Source organism: Vipera berus (assembly GCF_964194415.1).
Source record: "Vipera berus genome assembly, chromosome: 1".
Taxonomy (NCBI): domain Eukaryota; kingdom Metazoa; phylum Chordata; class Lepidosauria; order Squamata; family Viperidae; genus Vipera; species Vipera berus.
This window is the reverse complement of record NC_138202.1, coordinates 28,824,002-28,845,932: the sequence shown is the minus strand read 5'-3', so window position 1 is coordinate 28,845,932 and position 21,931 is coordinate 28,824,002. Positions and strand designations below refer to the sequence as shown.

Here is a 21,931-nt window from a genome sequence, read left to right as displayed (position 1 = left end):
ATTCCATTTATATCCCGCCCTTCTTCGAAGACTCAGGGCGGCTTACAAGCTTAGCAGTAGCCTTCATTCTATGTATATGCCTGCTTATTAGGACTTTCACACACACCCCAAGCAGCATTATTACAAAGTCAGCTTATTGCCCCCAACAATCTGGGTCCTCATTTTACCTACCTCGGAAGGATGGAAGGCTGAGTCAACCTTGAGCCTGGTGGGACTCGAACCTGCACTAATTGCAGGCAGCTGGTGTTACTTAAGGAGGCATCAGCCCACTGCTCCACCCAGGCTCTTTTACACTTTGTCAGAGTGCCAGGCTTCTAGAAACAGATAAACTTCCAGGTGGCATCAACGACTCTCTAAAAGAATGCAAATGCCCAGATGTCTGCAACGAGTATAAATCCTTCCATTCCCTACCATCCAGTCAGAGCTGAAAAAGCTTCTTGGATGAGAAGTGAAACGTCTTCAAAGGAAAATAAGAAAGTCCAGTTGCCTTGTAAAAAGGTATCTTTGAGATACCTATGGGTCATTGAATTTGAAGAGATCTAGCATAGCTTTAGAACTAGGCTGAAATGGGAGGTGAAGGAGATCTCTTTTGGTTGGGTGGCTGTTGTGGGAGTGCTAGATTCATAATCCTGAAACTGGCAGGCTGAGTTCTCCAGAAATTTCCTAACTCAAAACAATAAATTTCATAGCAAGAACATTTCCAGAAACAATATATATGTATTGACCCCTGTGAATGACTGGAAATTCTGATGATATAACCTACTGGAGTATTCTCATAAATACATTTCTGTTGAGGAAAATCCTTATTAGTTTCCAAAGGCCACTGTGTTACCTTTCTGCATGGGCATTGCTAATTAGGCTAAAAATGCTGCAAATATTTGTCTGCAAACATAACCTCCATGAGGGTCTGCTCAAAAATAAGTCTCATTGAATTCAACTCAACTTATTCCCAGAACCTTAAATAAAAATGACAGCACAAACGTGTTAAGAGGCAAAAAAAATGGCAACTTTGAGAAAGCAGAACAAGCGCATTCCAAAATGGCTTGAGAAGACAAAACATTAGGGTGGCAGTGACAGGTGAGATTTATAATACTAATTTTGTTTTAATTTAATGTTTAATTGATTTACATTATTTCATAACTCAATTGATTAGAACAGATGAGGACTACTAGGCATTTAAATAAGCTATTAACAAATATTAATAATATTAATAATAATAATTACTCGGTGCCTTGGGTGAAATTCCAAAACATCTGGAACATTGCTTGAATGCCATCAGCATTAACAACATTACCATCAATCATGAAAGGCAGCTTTAACTTGGAATAGCTTACACCCTACGTGGATACCTTTAACATCATCAGACAACATCATCTGCCTATCCCAAGTCCTTGGAAAGGACTTGATAGACAGAAAAAATACCAAATCCAGTCTAAACATCTGGCTGATTATATAAATAACACTTTCACATAGAGCAAAATTTATATGTCATTTCAGAAAACAGTGTAAAGACATTTTGTTCCAGAATGAAATTTATTTTGTAAATACTAAACTATAATTTAGCAGGATATTGATTTTGAGCATAGTATATGCCCTTAACATACGTTAGACCCAACTAATTTTAAGTCCACCTATGATGATTATTCAGCCTGACTGACACCTCACTCAATTTTCCAAATTGTTGGGTTCTTTGAAACAGAACAAAGATGAGTAATTTGGTAAAATCTGTTACTTGTGCATCTCTTCTGCAAATCAAAAAGACTAACTCTGCTTCAGAATTTGTACAGTAGTTTCAAAAGGAAGTTTTGGTAAACATGCAGTCTTAAATGAGAAACCATAATTTCAAGATTGAAAACAAGTTAAAACACATTGTAACTACTGAGGAGATAAAAGGAAAACCTTCCCCTGTACTTCCCCAATCCTAAATCTTGTAAAGTTATTCTCCAAATAGAACAAGATGGGTCAAATGAGGCTCCAGGACCTCATTCTGTCTTAAAGTCAACTTTCTGTGACCCTCAAAGCTCCCAACTGAACTTGCAAGTTGGCTCATTTACAGCCATTGTTTCAAGTGGAAGATGTGCAAAAATGTATAAGCCCTAAAATAGGATTCAAATAGTTAAAAAAGAGGAAGAAAGACAGAAAGAAAGAACCTAAAACAAGCCTGGCCTTGTCTCTCTCTGTGTGTGTGTGACATGGTCCCATCTGGTTTGCATAACTGCCCTACCTGCCATACTCCTAGTTTGCAAGAAAAAACCAAGTTCAGAGAACACCAAGAAACCCTCTTTTTCATCCCAGTTGTTATGTATAGCCTTTGGCATCAAAAGGTTGTTCTTCCCTGCAATAGAGCATTATTTCTAGTCCTCACCCTATCCCGGAACAATGGAGTCAAAAGGTTGCTGTAAGGAATGCAAAATTAATTCAACTTCTTTCAGCCACACCCTACTCTACCCTACTGCATTATTGGCCTTGTAAACCCATTACAAATTTGTTCGTTAAAATAAGTCATTGGTGGGAAAAAGCAAAAGAAGAATTTTTTTTAGATCCCAAATGAACATCCCCTTGTCATCACTACTGTTTTCCTCCTGATCCTCCTTTCCATTCAAAGGATCTTGAGAAAGTTATGTGGTTCTAAAGAGAAAATTATTATTTTGTCTCAGAGGCCACCTCCAAAGAACATAACTTTATAGACATCACCTATCTTGTCCTGTCTTGTTTTTGGTTTAGTTCTCATTTTTCATGAGATAATATTCATGGCACTACATGATTTGCATTTGACTTTTCCAGCTTTAACATAATTTGACATTGTCTTAAAGAAGCGGTTCGTAGCTCCTAAATAAACCCTGGGTACCATTCTTTTCAGATTACTGAGATCTCCTAAGAGAATACCAAGATCTCATGAAATATACGATTAGATTTCACTGGTTCTATGAAATTTTCATCATTTTATTATGTATATTATTTTCCTTTTGGAGGTTGGCACACAACATTTTTGGTGTACAAAGCATATCCTTAAAGTCAGAGCAGCCATAAAGATAAAGAAGGGTAGTAGTGTGGTTCAGTTACACAATTATAATTATACTACAGAAATCCTAGATGAAATTTAGCCCAAGTCATTCCCCACATGAGTAGCTGTGCCCATGGAACAGTTATTCTCTCTTAACAAAATGTGTTTCACGTTTTGTTAAATAGGGAGAAGCAAAGAGAGAAGTATAAAATATCCATATAGTGTTGTTGGCCACAATAAGGAAACAATTTGCTCGTTTTCCCAAGTTCATCTCTATAAAATGAAATATGACTCCTCTTGGTAGCACTTTGAGTCAACTATTCACAGGCTACAATAAGGAGTCATAGAAGAAGGGAGGCAGGGGATTATAAACCTATCAGGACAAAAAACCATCTGGAGAAACCTTTTTGAAAATGACCTGTCATTTCAGGGACATTTAGAACAGGACCTTTGTTTGCCTTTATTGCTGCCATTCTACAGAATATATTTCTTCAGAAATGGAAACTGGCCCCAGCACTCTCTGCTTTTGCCCAGCTAAGACTAAGCAATGGGTGGGACCAGTTAAACTTAGATGGAGCTAACCAGGAAATTCCAGGACCGTGAAATAGACTGGAAAATTTAAAAAAAAAACGACAGCAAAGTGTTTTCTTATTGTGGCCAACAACACTATATGGATATTCTATAATGATACCAGGAATTAAGGCCAAGTCGGAGATTTTACCATTATTTTTACTCACTATCTAGCTAAGATAAATCTCTTTCCTAGGCTTTATTTTTGCATTTCTACTACATTGTTTTAGCTTGTATAAGTTTGTGTATTGTCTTAACATTTAAGCTGACCTCAGTGTTTTCATGTCAGTCTAACAAAGCACATTAAGCAGATGAAACTACTTCAGATAAAAATAAAAATAAGGATATACATACGGCTTTCAAGATTGTCACTGCATCTTCCTGGAGCCATGATGGGTAGGCAATTTCATCATTGAGGATAGCTTCAAAGAGGTCATCCTCATTTTCAGCTTCAAATGGAGCATGACCACAGAGCATCTCATAGAGGAGCACCCCCATCGCCCACCAGTCAACATCAGGACCATAAAGCATTTCCTGCAAAATCTGCAATTAAAGAAAGAAGTAGAAATCATTAATGCTCCAAACTCTTCTGAGTCTTTACTATTCTTCACCTGATAACCGCTTTGCTACCTTATGACTTGTATGTGTCAAATACAATAGATAAACATTTCATATTGATTTAGGGATAATTTTACCTCAAGGTTACAAAATATTTTATTTACAGTTGCTTAGTCTTCATTTGATAAATGCAGCATCAAGCAATGACATATAGTAGAAAGGAGTCATCACAACTCTAATTTTCACAGATAGAACTTTTATATCATTTAATTTTCAGGGAAGTCAATTCATGTGACATCAGATATAAGGAAATCAAGAAGTATATGAATGTGTGGGCCAAATGAGAGAGACACATTATAAGGATCAGAAAACCTATTCCAAAATCTGAAATCATACTAACCCAGTGTATGATTTGAGATATCCAGACATAAAATGATATTATATATGCTTAATGTGCTAATATACATATATGTTATATCTAGTGGGAAATCACCTATTCTGCACTGGATTATTACTGTGTTTGTTCCAATACCCAAAGAGATTTATTTCCGCTTATAAATGTGAAAAACAATTCCTTTATGATACATCATCATAAGCCAGCCATATATGGGCTATGTATTCAGAAGTACATGAGTACTCCCATGAATACATCATCTCTACTACTTATATATAAGACATATAAGCATGGACATATACCGGTAAGTCCATGAAAACATATCCAAATGCTTTACACAGCAATTTTAAGCACCAAGTTGATGATAAGTGTACAGATTATGTAGCTATTTGCTTATGTTGAATATTTTATTTTACCACCCTAACCAAGTAGATTTTACAACAAAATTTGTTCAAACTCCATTAAAATGATGGAAATTTGGGTTTTAAAATCCATTAAAAGAAAAAGGGAACCATTCTTGTACCTCTGGAGCAATATAGTCAGGAGTTCCACAGAATGTTGCGGTGGTGATCCCATCATGGATTCCTTCTTTGCACATTCCAAAATCTGCCAGCTTGCAGTGGCCCTCATGATCCAGTAGCACATTATCCAGTTTCAGATCTCTGTAAGAGTTATTGATATTACATCAGTTTGTCAGTGGTAAACTGAGGCAGAAACAAACTAAAATGAATCAACAAATCCAAGTTCAACATGATCACAGCTGCTTAGTTCATGAAAAGTTTTTAAATATGATGTTACTGTATAAATATGTTCCTATGTGCTGAAGTTACATGAACATTATGGAAGTTCAACAGAAAATGGAAATTACTGCCAATATAGAAAAACCAACAATCTCAGCATTCTAAGTAAAAGTACAGTAGATAAATATACCAAACTTGAATACATTACAGCATAGAGTCATGTAGTTAGAGGGCCATATAGATTATCAAACCCATCCAAATCTGAATAACCCATGATCAGAAAGAGTAGAATCCCTACTCCACTATCCTAGCATTCACTAAAATTGTTGATGTTGTTAGTTGCGAAGTCGTGTCTGACCCATCACAACCCCATGGACAATGTTCCTCCAGGCCTTCCTGTCCTCTACCATCTTCTGGAGTCCATTTAAGCTCACGCCTACTGCTTCAGTGACTCCATCCAGCCACCTCATTCTCTGTCGTCCCCTTCTTCTCTTGCCCTCAATCTTTCCCAACATTAGGCTCTTCTCCAGTGAGTCCTTCCTTCTCATTAGGTGGCCAAAGTATTTGAGTTTCAACTTCAGGATCTGGCCTTCTAAAGAGCAGTCAGGGTTGATGTCCTCTAGGACTGACTGGTTTGATCGCCTTGCAGTCCAAGGGACTTGCAGGAGTCTTCTCCAGCACCATAGTTCAAAGGCTTCAATTCTTTGGCACTCAGCCTTTCTTATGGTCCAACTTTCATAGCCATACATTGCAACTGGGAAAACCATGGCCTTGACTATACGCACTTTTGTTGGCAGGGTGATGTCTCTGCTTCTTAGTGTGCTGTCTAGATTTGTCATTTCCTCCCCAGGAGCAAGCGTCCCTTTCAATTTCTTGGCAGCAGTCCCCATCTGCGGTAATCTTGGAGCCCAGGAAAATAAAATCTGTCATTACCTCCATTTCTTCCCCATCTATTTGCCAGGAATTGAAAGGGTCAGATTCCATGATCTTGGTTTTCTTAATGTTAAGTTTCAAGCCAACTTTTGCACTCTCCTTCTTTACCCGCAACAAGAGGCTCTTTAGTTCCTCTTCACTTTCTGCTATTAGAGTGGTATCATCTGCATATAGTAGGTATTCACTAGAATAGGAAACTAACAAGCTTGATAGAACACTGATAGATGATTCTGGCTGATTTCTCTCTCCCCTACATTATTTAAACAAAGCTTTCTCCTGAGCTTCATAATCACTACAATATTAGAAAATTAAAAGTAAATAAAGATAACATAATGACAGCAATAGGACATGCTTGCTGATTTCTCTAAATCCTCAGTGGTATATTGGAAAGAAAATTTTATCTTAAACACTGAAAGCAAGAATTTTCAAAAAGGAAATGTATCATGATAAACAGAAAAATATAAGTAATACTGAGTTGGAATCAAAAGATAAACAGGAAAGTTCAAAATAAAAAGTGATGTTAAGATAAGACATTGTTAGATAGAAACAAGAACATTACAGAAAGGATGTCAGAATAATAAAGGAAAAAAAGTTAATATTAAAGTAATAAGAAAAAAGAAATGAATATTTTTGGAGAGAAATAATGAAGAACCAGTTGACCTCAAGGGAAACATAAGATAGCGGTGTATAAATTTGTCAGAAGGCCTATAGACATGATAAAATGACCTTTCATGGTGCCCCCTCTTTCAGCATAAATTTGAAGTTCTAAATAATTTTTCTAGAGTTATATTCCCGGCGGTATATTATTTTATAAAAATTCTTCTTTAGTAACATTGTAATATTGTAACATCATGTAAATCTCAATCGTTTTAACCGGATGTTTTCCCATTGTTCCATTATTATATTATGTCCAAAGTTTTATTGGACAAAGTTGTGCCCACTTTGTTCTTCTTCCATTTATAGTTAAAGTTTATACATTTTACAATTACATGTTCATTATTTCTCCATAGTTCAACTTCAAATTCTGTTTTCTGCTGCTTAATTTCAAGTGTCTGATTATGTATTTTAAATCTTTCTCTTAAAATTAAATTAAATTAAAATTAAATCTTTCTACAATCGCTTGTTGTCTTGATTTCATCTTTTTTTTCCCCATGTTCCTGTCTAAAGGCATTTGCAGGCACAATCTGGGCTTTTTATCTGTTCCATATTCTCAATAAGGCACTTCTATTATAATGTACTTAAAATCTACATTGAGCTTAACTTTATCATACCATAGAAAACCATGTCATCTAAACCTCAGATCATACAGTATTCTTCTAATTTTAAAATTCTTTTATTTCTCAGCAAACCCAACATTCATACACATTAAGCAGCAGGGCGTCAATCCAATTTTAAATTAGATAAATCCCAATATTTTCCCTCCTTTGCATCTTGAAGTATTTTATAGTCAACTCTTTGTTTTACCCCTTGCTATACAAACTGAGATATATCTTTCTGCCATTATTTAAATCAGGGGTCCTCAGCCCACGGTCCGAAGCTGCATTTGAACAAGTGGTGCGCACATGCATGAAACCATCCATCTCCCCCCCACCTCACCACCGCTGGTCCATGGAGCTAGAAAGGTTGGGGACTGCTGGTTAAATAGTACATCAGTTATCAGAATAGTTATTGTTTGAAACAAAAACATCATCTTGGCAAAACATTTTTACCACATAAATTCTCTCTAGTATTGATAATTGTAATTTCTCCCATATTTACATGTCCTTTTTAATTTCATTCCACGTCTTAACATAATTATTCTGTTATAGTATATAATTCATTAGTCATTGTAATACCAAAGTATTTAAGTTTTTGTCAATATTAAGACAATTTTTTCCATTTGCTTTTCGATGTTCATATTCTTTGTGAACATCCTTCTTTTATTTCTTAATTTTAAATCCAGCTAATATCCCAAAGTCTTAACAGTTTTTCCATTAGTATTTCTACAGAGTAGAGTAGAGTAGACTAGACTAGAGTAGAGTAGAGTAGAGTAGAGCAGAGTACAGTAGAGTAGAGTAGAGTAGAGCTGGAAGGGACCTTGGAGGTCTTCTAGTCCAGCCCCCTGCTCAAGCAGGAGAACCTATGCCATTTCAAACAAGTGCCTGTCTAGTCTCTTCTTAAAAATCTCTAGTGATGGAGCACCCATGATTCCGAAGGCAAGATCCTTCCAGAGGATCTTCTAAAAGTATCACCAAGAAATCAGAAAATCCTCATGATTTTAAAGTTTCTCTTTTAATCTTCACTCCAGCAATTATCTCATCTTGTCTTATATCTCTGTCCCATACTTCCTTTTTAATAATAATTTTTATTAAGATGTACATGTACAAAGATATAAAACTAATATGAAATGTGGAAAACATAAACATAAAAAGTTTTACAGAAACTTTTTCTATTTGTTTTTTATATGTTTCTATATATTTTTAGAAACTAGAAACCATTTAAGAGTTATTTTATGGCCGCTGAATACAGCAGTCATATTGAAACCATCTGTAATCTGGAAGGCATGATTTGATTTCTATAAACCTTCAGTAGTGTGGTTTTTACTTATTCTTGGCTAAGATAGGAATTCATCTGAACAAATGTTTACATTAGACTCATGTAACATTATGATGTACTGCTAAATCACAAAGAAGGCATATCTTTCCATTTGCTCAGCAGTTCCATGATGGACGAAACAATTAAAGAGATCAAGTCTAAGAGCTTTTAGGTCTAAGGACTCTTAACCAAAAGGACACAAGAAATGCTTTGTTAGATTAGACTAGGCTCACCTTGTTCAATAAACAGTCATGGCTCAGATGCTTCCTAATCCACTGTCTCTGTCTGATTAAGCCCCACTGAGAGCCATTTTAGTATAGTGGTTACAGCACCAGGCTAGAAACTGGGAGAGGGTGAGTTCTAGTCCTACCTTAAAGTCAGCTGAGCGACCTTGGGCCAGTCACTACTCTCTCTTTCTGGAAAAGAGGAGGTAATAGCAAACCACTTTTGGAAAAACCTTGCCAAGAAAAACTAGTCCAGGCAATCACCAGAAGTCAAAAACTGACTCAAAGAGACAAAAGAAAAAGCCCAATTAAACAATTATTTGCCTCTTGAAATACTGGAATTCCAGAAATAGCCAAAGAAATTGATGGAAACTCTAGCTCAGTTCTCAAGTTAGGACTTGGAAATCCAATTCAATCCCTGCCCAACTAAACTCTGGAACACTGCTGTCAATCAACAGAGACTAAGAATTAGCAGCACGTGCATTGCAAGAAATCAGTTTAGGCCTGTATTATGGGTATTCTTTTCTTTCCTTCATCATACAGTGGGGGGGGGGGGGGTTGAAAGAAAAAAAAGTGTGCCTGAAAGCAAAAGTAGCATCAGAGGTAAGAGATATCCTGATTCATTTGGGACACTGGATTTGTTACACTCATGGTGCAATTCCCAAGAGTGGCCATTGATCCCCAATATAGACAGTGTGAACTAAACAGGTCAGTGGTCTCTAATGCCTTAAATAAGGATGGGACAATGTCATAGACATCATTTCTTGCTATTTATTAGTAACAACTAATGTGGAACCTACAGATTCAGAGATAATATATGCAGTATATGCCTCCCAGCATACACAAAGGACAGCACAGCAGGAGGCTGATGGTGCAGATCAGCAGAGGGGTTGGACAGCTCCGGGCGATAACTGCTCACTCAGGATAAGCCTAATGACTTAAGCTGTTGACAGCCCCAGGCATGGTCAGCCTGGTGGGAAGCCAGGATCTACACCCATTGTCACCTGCACTGGCAGGAAGCCCAGGTTTGAACTGATTGGATGCCATCCACCTGGGCAGGTACAAATAGACGCCAGGCTTCCCTGTTTCCCCCAGTTCGTTCTGTTCAGAATAAACTCATCTTTACCCCAGCTCTGTGTCCGTCTCTATGTGAAGCACGCGACTTTACAATATATTGCTGAAAGCCAGTTGTTGAAAGATGGCTATTCCGCACTTAAGGACATCCATTGATTGGCCATTATTGGAAGTTTGACATAGGATTATATATAAGAACTCCAATACAGATTTTTGATATTATTCTTTTAATCTGAATTGATTGGATACTTTTTGGATTCAGATAGTGACCATCCAGTCCAGGATACTGTGTTACGAAAGAGAAATCAGCAGTGGTCATCCCTTTTGCATAACTCTGTTTTTCTCAGGTATCTGGAATCTGTGACAGAACCAGGGGACAGAATGGCAATCTGTCTTCTTTGAAAACCATAGGCACTGAGGGCTTAAGTCTAGGGAGCTGAATTAAATAGGATTGGCTTTGCTGGTTCTGTGTCCTATTCTCATCAAAAGGAAGAGGTTTGTTCGTTGGTAATTTGAGAGCTAATTTTGGATACACCAAATATTCTAAATTCCAGGTCACTGGAAAAAATTGCTAAGTGGTCCCAAGGAATCTAGTCAGCCTGAATCCTGGGGAAAAAAAACTAAAAAAAAGAATAGCTGTTTAGTATTACTGGACAGAATGCTGGTAGCTTAATTTTCCAAGGCAGTTCCATTTATTGGAATAGCAAAGAAAATGCAGCTATTGAATTTTTGCTGCAAATATTGTGACATACTGAACAAATTAGGAATGAATGTGTGCTTTGTAAATAGTGAATATCTAGGAAGCAAGATTATTTCTACAGTAAAATTAATTTATATAAATTTAACCTGCTGCCAGAATATTATGGAAAGAATAAGGAGGAAAATTTGCATGGCAAGATACACATGCCATGAAATGTGTATACAACTTCTATAAAAGGTTCTGTTTAAGGTATTGCCAAAACATAGTACGTTATAACAAGATGCAATGAGTAACGTTGAACACAGAATTCTCGTATAGTCTCTCCTATGTTCTACTCAGATTCTACTCAAAAAGATCTTAGATATCTCTGTAATTAGAGACCAATGAAGTTTCATTGATTTTTCAAGTCAAGAATTTTCAACATCACAAGTTCATCCTAACTCTTTTATTTAACTAGAGATTCCACCTATGTATCTAGCCATACTGAGTGTTAAAAACAGGTTCTCTGCTGCTAAAGTATGGTCCCTAACCAAATATACATATTAAACTGAAATTCACTGCCTACCTTAGGAGAAATTCTAAAATTGATATGTTTATACTATATTACAATATTAGATTCATTCATCTTTTCAGGATGAAATATAAAGATGGGCAAGAATATATCACAGAACAAATCTGTTCCTGGGGGAAGCTACCCTTTCCACTGAGGGCCTCTTGTGACACTTCCCAGCAAGCAGAGACACACAAAGCATCAAGAGAAAAATGAAAGGGTGCAAATAAAGAAATACTATTCAGTGAAAGGGTCTCTTTGTTTGCTATCAATTACTTCCACTACAATGAAAAAATATTTTCCCTTAATAATTTTAATAAGTAAAAAGGGCTAATAAACTTGGCTGGCTGAAAGGAGAATGATCTGGGTTATCTAGATTAACAAGAGGGAGGTAAGTCACTCACCTCCCAATAAGAAAACCAGTCCGGTCTAGCAGCCAGAATTGATTTTACACCCTGCTCTTTGTACTGAGGAACCACAGTGTCCCCTACAGCCATCAAAATGGCAAGGAAATTGTCAAACTGACATTAGTACAATTGCTGCTTGTTAAAGCCACACAGTCTTGGCTTCCTTTCCAACTAATTTTTCATAATACCAAGGACCCTTCACGCAAGGAAGTGGTCTAAAGAATTGCTGTGCACCACGAGCAACTGTAGACTTCTTTTAAATGCGGTTTATCAAGGTTTAAATTAGTTTCTTTTTCAGCCAAGGGGAAGATGGTGGATGTTAAAATAACTTGTCAAATATTTTTGGAGACATTTTGTTCAGGATACAAAGATTTTGTCCTTTTCTTCCAGTTTTTTTTTTATAACACATGTTGTTATAATCATCAATCTGTCTGTTGTTGTATAATAATGTTCCTTAGAAAGGAGTCACATTTTAAAGAAAGAATAATAGTTCTTTCATGTAAAATGAGATTTCCCAGAACTGCAAGGAAAATACTATTTCACTGAATGTATGATGAAAATTCCTTCCAGAAAGTTGATGGCATGTTGACTGGGTAAATCTCACGGTGCTCAAACAACCGAAGTCCAACAGATTCTTTCATTCCCCTGGATGGAAACAGTGGAATTTTCATAACCTACTTAATATCCTGTAACTCATTCATTCCTAACAGCACTGCTATTCATAAGATTTGTGGAGGGGGAGGGAGAGAGAGAAAGAGAGAAAACCTTCCTCCTGGAATCATTGATGCAAATGACATTAACTCCAGAGCAAAAGGACTAATGACTCCTAAATGTTTGTTCTTTGGGCACAATCATTTCGCTGCACAGAAACTAGTGGTAGAAACTACTGATCATTTATATCTCCAAATTAAATAAATCCATTTTCTCAGCCAGCTCATAGGACCATTAAGAAAATAATTCAGGTATTACGACCTGATGTGCCCTTCAACAAGAAATTCAATTCACCTCTCAGCCAGTGTCTTAGGAAATCCTGATGCATTGTTACAACTACCTTAGAATATAATAATTGTCTACATATTAGAAAAAGAAGGAATCAGTGTAGTATAATTCCCCCCTCCATTCTAAAACACTGAACAATAGATACCTCTAAAAGGCTGATTTAATTATTCTACCGTGTATCATCTCTTCTAATGACATTGAAGCATGGCCCCATTATACAGTTTGGGAATCAAAAAGGCAGAAGTGTTTTGGACTAATTAAATAACAGCCAAAGTTTGAGAAAATATTTTTATTTCAAACAACTATTAGTTTGGCCTATGTCAGGAATTGTGGGATCTACATGCAGCTTCCTCATGTGAAAATGCTGCAGCTGCCAATGGACTGATATGAAAAAAGGGATACAAATGTTATAAATCAGTTGACTAAGTCAATAAGCAAATAACTGAATAACTGAATAACTTAAGGACAAAAAGGACAAGTATAAAAAGTGGAAAGAGGGACAAATAATCAAGGCAGAATACCAGCATATAATCTCCAAAGATGAAGTCAGGAAATTTAAGGCTCAGAATGATCTAAGACCTGCAACAAATGTCAAAAATAATAATAATAATATTCAGGGTGAGATTCAAGGTGCTGGTAATGACCTATAAAGCCCTAAATGGCTTGGGTCCGGACTATCTAAGGGAACACCTGCTGCCGGCATCATCTTCCCATCGTCCTGTACGTTCCCACAGGGAGGGCCTTCTCAGGCTACCGGCGGTTAATGAATGCCGGCGGGTTATTCCCAGGGGAAGGGCGTTCTCTGTGGGTGCGCCTGCCCTATGGAACCAACTACCTATGGAACTTAGGACTGCCCCCAACCTTCGCTCATTTCGCCAGGACCTGAAAACTTGGCTCTTCGAGCTGTTTGGCCCAGACTGAGGGGTTTTTAATTTTAATTGGGTTTTAGATTTACTTTTGGGGCTTGAATTTAATTAATTGTTTTAATTGATTTTGATTTTTGTATTTCATGGTTTTAACTGCCCTGTAAACCGCCCTGAATCCTACGGGAATAGGGCGGTATACAAATTCAATAAATAAATAAATAAATAAATAAATAAATAAATAAATAAATAAATAAATAAAGTTTCTTTCAACATATATAAAAAAAGAAAAAACTCAAGGAAATGGTTAGAGAAGATGGCAAGGAAGTGACAGTCAGCAGGGAGAAAGCAGAACTGCTTAATTCATTCTTTGCATCTGTTTTCATGCAAAAGGAGAAAAATAGCCTAGCTCACCAAATGCAAAACCATAAAAGACAGACTAGGAATACAAGTTAAAATAAGCAAGAAAATGGTAAGAGAACACCTCTCTACCCTAGGTGTTATGTACTGGGCTCATTAGTAATACCACATGGGTTGCTGGAGCAGCTAATGGCTCTCCAGCAACCCAGACTACAAGTCTCCAGTGCTATAATTGACTATCCCTAGGCGGCAATGGTTACTTCAAACCTATTGGCTGCTGCCTAGGGGCTAGACTATATATTGCAGCTAGTTGCAGCCATTTGCCAGTACAGATTCTGCACGAAATAAAATATGAGTTTCCCTGTACTCAGTTACCTCGTCTTCATTCCTGTGCCAAAGAACCTGCTATTTAACATTGGCGAAGAAGGTGGGATCCTGCTTCACTGAAAAAAAAAGAGTTGAAGTCTATGTGGGAAAGGCAGCGCACGCCGGAGGGAAAAGGCATTTCCCCCTCCCTCTCTCAAGGTCCGTTAGCAAGCTACGCTAGCGACCTTGTGCTCAGTGGACTCATTCCCTGAGCCTGGAAGCAGGATTCGGAAGGAAATGCAGGAACCAGCAAAGAAGAATGCCGAAGGTCGTAAAACTTCGAGAATTCGATGTGAAGCACCCGGAGGAATGGCCATCCTATTTGTCCCAGGTAGAGAACTACCTGAGGGCAAATCAGATCGTGGAAAAAGGACTGAAGGTCACAACGCTACTCTGTGTGTGCGGCCTAGCAACCTTTGACTTGGCCGAAAACCTTTTCGCGCCAACACCGATTGAAGCGGTCTCCTACGCAGACCTCAAAAAGAAGCTAACTGGACATTTCCAACTTAAGATGTCTGAAATGGCTTGGCAGTTCAAGTTCGACCAGACAGTGCAGCAACCTGGGGAATCAGCTTCAGAGTTCATAGCGGGCCTGAGGCAGGCTGCACACCTTTGCAAATTTTCAAATTTAGAGGAGCGACTACGAGACCGGCTTGTCTGCGGCCTATGGGACAGAATGCTTCAGTAGAGACACTTTGCTAGACCAAACTTAATGTTTTCTGAAGCACAAGATGAAGTGATGGCCAACGAAGCCGCCGGGGGCGCCATTCAAACAGTACAGCCTGCCAAAATGACAAAGTTTGAAGAAATGGTCCACCTTGAGGACGCCAAACACACCGTGGAATCTTCCGAGGAAGAAGAGCCCGAAATCAACAGACTCCAAAAGCAACCCAACGTGCAACACTGCAACAGCCTGCAGTGAGAGAACACTTACAAGGCAGTTCTCTTACCTAGATGTAAGGGGTGCGGCGGCAACCATTTTCGCACTGATTGCATATTCTGATCAGCCACATGCAGAGCTTGTGGAAGGACAGGCCACATCACAGTGGTTTGCAGAGCCTGCCAGAGAGACTGGCCACCCAAACACCTGTCGGAAGAACCGACTAGGAGAGGTACTGGGGCCCAGGGTCCAGTTAGTGTGAGGGTTTTCAGAAGCCATAGAAGTGTGTGCCACACTGGGGCTCGACGCCCCCTCAAACCCAAACTCAGGCTCTTGGTAGAGCTACAAGGAGTTCCATGTAAGATGGAATTGGACTCTGGCTCTGGAGTCTCAATTATTTCTCAAGACACTTTTAATTTTGTGTGTAGGCATAGTAACAATTGGGCCAAACTAAGGCCCTCAGATATAATCCTAACCGATTTTCAAAATGCTCACATTAAAGTTAAGGAAGAAGCTACTTTGACGGTAAAATTTAAGGGGGGTTTTGGGCACCTGGATGTCATTGTAGTAGGGGGCCAGAGAACAAGTCTCATTGGACTTGATTGGTTTGATGCCTTAGGTATTCAGATTACTGGCATAAACCAGACACAAACTGCAAACCTCGCTTCAGTATGTGAGGACTATGCAGATGTTTTTGATGCAGCCCTAGGAATATACACAGGCCCGCCTATCTCATTTAAGCTAGATCCCAACGTAGTCCCAATCAGGGTTAAGCCTCGCAGGGTCCCCTTTGCCTTAAAACATAAAATTGATTCAGAAATTGATAAGCTTGTAGAACAGGGCGTGTTACAGCCCGTTGATGGTGGGGAGTGGGAAACTCCTATAGTCACTCCACTTAAAGCCAACGGGGAAATTCGCATTTGCGCTGACTATAAATGCACACTAAATAAAGCTCTCAAACAACACGCTTACCCGGTCCTAGTGGTCAACCACATTTTAGCCTCCTTGCAAGGGGGTACTATTTTTGCTAAACTTGATTTAGCACAGGCCTATCAGCAATTGCCGGTTGATGAGGCCACAGCTGCGGCTCAGACGATCGTGACTCACAGGGGGGCTTTCAAAGTTAAACGCTTACAGTTTGGAGTCAGTGTTGCACTGGGCATTTTCCAAGGAATCATGGAGCATACACTTAAGGGTATTCAGGGCATCTGCCCTTATTTTGATGATGTTCTTATTGCAGGGGAATCCCCAGAAGTGTTAGCCAGTAGGCTCAGGGCTGTTTTGCAGAGGCTTCGCGAAGCAGGCCTCAAATTAAAAAAGAGCAAGTGTAGTATTGGGGTTCCTTCAACAGAATTCCTGGGTTTCCGAATTGATGCTAATGGCATTCACCCTGCTGATTCTAAAGTGAAGGCCGTTAAAATGGCTCCTAGGCCCAAATCCAAAGCAGAGCTACAAGCATTCTTGGGCCTCCTAAACTTCTATCACACATTTCCACCTCATAAGGCCACACTAGCAGAGCCCGTCCACATGCTTCTAGATAAGAAAGCTCCATGGAAATGGACTAACTTACATGAAAAAAGTTTCCAGGACTTAAAAGCGCTATTGTCAGAAAAGTCCACTGTAACTCACTACAAAGAGTCTAAACCAGTATGTCTTGCATGTGATGCATCTCCATATGGGGTGGGGGCAGTTTTAAGCCACGTAGAAAAAAATGGGTCCCTATAGCATTTTACTCAAGAACATTGTCCTCTGCTGAGTGCAGCTATGCTCAGATTGACAAAGAGGCCCTAGCCATTGTTGCTGGAATAAAAAAAATCCATGACTATATATATGGCAGGGATTTCATGGTCTTTACAGACCACAAACCTCTCTTGGGACTTTTCACAACACACAAACAAACCCCCCACATACTTTCTCCAAGAATGCTGAGATGGTCTATTTTTCTATCTGCATACACTTTTAAATTGATTCACAAACCGGGCAAAGAAATGGGCCATGCTGATGGCCTTAGCAGACTACCACTGCCACTAATGGAACCAGATCCGGCTCCAGCTGCTAGAATACTGTCCATACAGGACATACCTGAACTTCCTCTCCATGCAGGGGACATTGCTGCTGAAACTGCCACAGATAAAATACTTAGTAAAGTATTGTCATGGGTATACATGGGCTAGTTGGATAAAAGCCCAGGTTCTGAATTTCAAAACTATTTTGTCAGAAGGCATGAGTTAACTGCCCACAAGGGGTGCATTTTATGGGGAAACAGAGTCATAAATCCCACTTCCCTAAGAGACAGGGTCTTACAGTCATTACATGAAGGCCATCCAGGCATTGTCAGAATGAAAGCTTTAGCTAGAAGCTACCTTTGGTGGCTTGGCCTTGATAAGGACATTGAGAGTCAAGTCCGTGGTTGTTATACATGCCAGCAATCTAGGCCTGAAATGCCACAGGCTCCAATTCACAGGTGGGAGGAAATGCACACTCCCTGGTCTAGGATTCACATAGATTACACTGGGCCTTTTCAGGGACAGCTCTTCCTTATAGTAGTGGATAACCACTCCAAATGGCTGGAAGTAATTCCAGTTCCTAACATGACTACTGCTAGGACCATCCAGGTGCTGAGAAAACTCTTTGCCACACATGGATTGCCAGATGTCTTAGTTTCAGACAATGGGACCCAATTCAATGCTGCTGAATTTCAGGCCTTCCTTAGAGTTAATCTCATCAGACATGCAATGTCTGCACCATTTCATCCATCTTCCAATGGTCAAGCTGAACGCATGGTGAGAACAATGAAGGAATCACTCAAGCGCATTGTCACAGGTGACTGGCATCACAGATTGGCAGATTTTCTACTCTGCCATCATTCTACGCCGTGCACTGCTACAGGCAAATGTCCTGCAGAACTACGTTGGGGGAAGTGATTGATCACTAAACTGGACAGGTTGCATCCAGATAGAGTGGCAGCAGAAGCCTCTCAACCAAAATCCCCAAGGGGGCTGCACATGGGTGATTGGGTTTGGGCCAGGAACTATGGTCATGGGAATCTGTGGGTTCCTGGTCAAATTACCAAGGCATCCGGACCCCTATCTTATGAAGTAAGGTTGGAGGGAGGGCAAGTTGTCTGACGACATATTGATCAGCTCAGGAAATGGTTTCTAGAATGGCCACTAAGTGAGGACTGCATCATAAGTCCCTCCCATGGTCCTCAAACCTGCGGCCAAGCCAGCCCTCACATGGACTCTCTGAACTTTTCTGTCATAACTGAGGTGGAACCAGAGGGAGAAGTGGGGAGTCCTGGAATGCAACATGGAGCCCCTGAAGGAGCAAGCCATCTGAACTTCAGCAACCACTGCACCTACTCTGCTGATCAGTCTGACTCTGGGGTGGGTCAACCTGGAGAGGCCAGCCAGAGAGCATCTAATCCCCTCGACTCAGTAACACAAGGGGACGCAAGTTTACCCAGCCCACTGGGTAAGCTGGTAGACCACAAAGTGAGTGGAACTCCGAGACGTTCCACTAGGGCACACAAGCCTCCTTTATATCTCGCTGATTACGATGTAAAATAAAGAGCTATAATATTGTTGTATTGCTGTTTGCCACTATACTACAGAAACTAGTGCTATAACTGTCTAAATGTGCTATCTTTAAAGCCTATTCATTCAGACGTTGTTTAATAACATTGGGTTGTTGTTTTTCTATTACTTTTATTTTAGTGTGTTTGATAATGAGTCTTTGATAATTGCATTGAGACTAATTTGTATTAATATTGTCTGATATAAGAGGGGAGGGGTGTTATGTACTGGGCTCATTAGTAATACCACGTGGGTTGCTGGAGCAGCTAACGGATCTCCAGAAATCCAGACTACAAGTCTCCAGTGCTATAATTGGCTATCCCTAGGTGGCAATGGTTTCTTCAAACCTATTGGCTGCCGCCTAGGGGCTAGACTATATATTGCGGCTAGTTGCAGCCATTTGCCAGTACAGATTCTGCACAAAATAAAATATGAGTTTTCCTGTACTCAGTTACCTCGTCTTCATTCCTGCGCCAAAGAACCCGCTATTTAACACTAGACAAGTTCAAATCTTGCAATGTATGGCAGTGAAAGCTGGACCATAAGAAAGGCTGAGCGCCAAAGAATTGAAGCCTTTGAACTATGGTGCTGGAGAAGACTCCTGCGAGTTCCTTGGACTGCAAGGCGATCAAACCGGTCAGTCCTAGAGGAGATCAACCCTGACTGCTGTTTAGAAGGCCAGATCCTGAAGCTAAAACTCAAATACTTTGGCCACCTAATGAGAAGGAAGGACTCACTGGAGAAGAGCCTCATGCTGGGAAAGATTGAGGGCAATAGAAGAAGGGGACGACAGAGAATGAGGTGGCTGGATGGAGTCACTGAAGCAGTAGGCGTGAGCCTAGATGGACTCCAGAAGATGGTAGAGGACAGGAAGGCCTGGAGGAACATTGTCCATAGGGTCGCGATGGGTCGGACACGACTTCGCAACTAACAACAACAAAGTTCAAATCACTTAGAGCAGATGGATTACATCCCAGAGTTCTGAAGGAACTGACAGATATTATCTCAGAACCACTGAAGCATATCAGGAGCTACCAGAGAACTAGGCTAGAAAAGTCCAGTTAATCTCCTTCAGCTTTGATATTAAATGCATAGTTTTGCATAAAAAACATGGCAAAAATGGGTGATTTTTTTTCCAGGCTTGATGACTTAGAGCAGACATGTCAAACACAAGGCCCGGGGGCCGGATCCAGCCCGCGAAGTGGTTTCATGTGGCCCGTGAAGCCATCCTGGAAACAGTGAGGGAACGGCCCCCACTGCCTTGGCCCTGGCCCAGAGACCCTCCTTCTGCCAGAGACCCTCAGATCTGTCCCACTCCTGCCCAGGCCCCCATAGGGACCCTTGATGCAAACGATGTATAGTTGGCCATGCTCACCTAGTAGGCCATACGCACTCTAGCCACGCCCACCCAGTAGGCCACGCCCACCCTGGCCATACCCACCCGGCCCCCTGAGGGCAACCGCAGTGCTGATGCAGCCCTCAATGAAATTGAGTTTGACACCCCTGACTTAGAGGCTTAGACTAAGTAATGCAGAGCCATATTTGAGGGCCACTACTTTAACTGACCACAATAGAGACTGTGACACACACACAGACACACCCCTGCATTTCTCCACCCCACCTCATGTTTAGATGAATCTGCAATGAGGGTTGATACGAGAAACCTGGCACAAAGCTCCAGCATTATCAAGTTGTGCTGATTTCAGCAAGGTCACTAACAAAAGCTCTTTCCTTTGGTTCCTGTTTCTTCTTGCCTCCTGTGCAAACCCAATTATATTGCCTTGATGTGGGAAAACATTTAAAGAAAATAGATGCAGTGATATCACCCTTTAGGAGTGCCAAAAAGTGACTCACTGAAATTACTTGCAGGTGGCCATTCAGCTTAGAAAACAATCTGTGGCTACACAAGAAAAATCCCATGTCAGCCAAAAAGAAAAAAAAATCCATGCATGTTAAATTGCAGAAGTTTCTTTTAAAAAAGAGAGAGAGAGGTTTTCTTTTTCTTTTTTTTTAACCCATTAAAACTGCTTCCTATTCTTTGGAGAAATGAGTTTCTGGAGACTGTCCAGATGTTACTCTTGCGTTTCTTGGAATACAAACGGGGGAATAAAGATGGGGAAAAATAATCTGTGACGTACTTGGAAAAAAGATGTTTCACTCTAGCCCTAAAATATAGGCTTGAGCCCTTCAGCTGAGCTACTGTAATACCTATCCTAGGCCCTAATTATAAAGTGTAATTAAAATTATAAATCCTGCTGTCAGCAAAGGCTTCATGTTTAGACATTCAGCAACCTCCACTGGTATTTTGGATTCTGGTTTGGTTATCACAATTGTTTAATTAATGCCTATTACTAGGAGTTCTGCCAGGTCATGCCAAACTTAGCCTTGCCTTTCTGCCTCAAACCTCCTACCCAATATTGTCTACTTTAATTGAAAATTTCACTCAGCATCTTGAAGGCTCTCAAAAGAGTTAGCTGTTGGGAGAGATGAAATACATGTAAATACATATATACTAATATTCTAATATTCTACAGAGCTGACCTTATAGTTAACTTCACAGAAAATTTGATAAGAAAGTCTCCCGGAGTTGCGGGTGTTCCATTGCTGGAGGTTTTTAAGAAAAGACTGGACAACCATTTATCTGGGATGGAATGAGGACTCCTGCCTCGGGCAGGGGGTCGGACTAAAAGACCTCCAAGGTCCCTTCCAGTTCTATGATTCTATTTTTATTTCTATAAATATCTGGGAAGAGAAGGAGGAGCTGGATCAAGAAAAGGGGCATTAGAAGATCAAACACCAAGTTTCATTTCACTGAACATACCGTACAAAGGTATCTTACCCTGTCAACCTAATTCTTCCAGGCAGCATTACCTATTTCAACATTCTTCAGTGTGGGCACCCTCCAGAGGTGTGGACTTTTAACTCCTGGATTTTCCTAAGTGACGTGGTCATTGAAGAAAACTGTGGAAGTTGAAGTCTACATATCTGAAGGCATCCAGGCTCAGGAAGTTTAGAATTCCCTATGCTGGCTGGAGTATTCTTGGAGTGGAAGCCCGCACAGCTTAAATTTGCAAAGGCTGAGAAACACTGGTCCTCAATAACTATCTATGTGGTTCAAGACAGAGAGATAGTAGCACCTGAACATTGTATTTTTATTGCC

The 21,931-nt window shown here is 39.9% G+C and overlaps 1 protein-coding gene across 1 annotated transcript in view; it reads right to left on the bottom strand.

Moving 5' to 3' along the window:
• Window positions 1-21,931, bottom strand: part of PRKCH (protein kinase C eta) — a 103,074-nt gene that overhangs the window by 19,916 nt on the left and 61,227 nt on the right. Inside the window, exons 11-12 of the mRNA XM_081313807.1 lie at window positions 5,050-5,188; window positions 3,929-4,117 (exon numbers count right to left, since the gene is read on the bottom strand). Of these exons, the coding sequence (XP_081169933.1) occupies window positions 3,929-4,117; window positions 5,050-5,188 (328 nt within the window). The remainder of the gene's footprint in view (window positions 1-3,928; window positions 4,118-5,049; window positions 5,189-21,931) is intronic.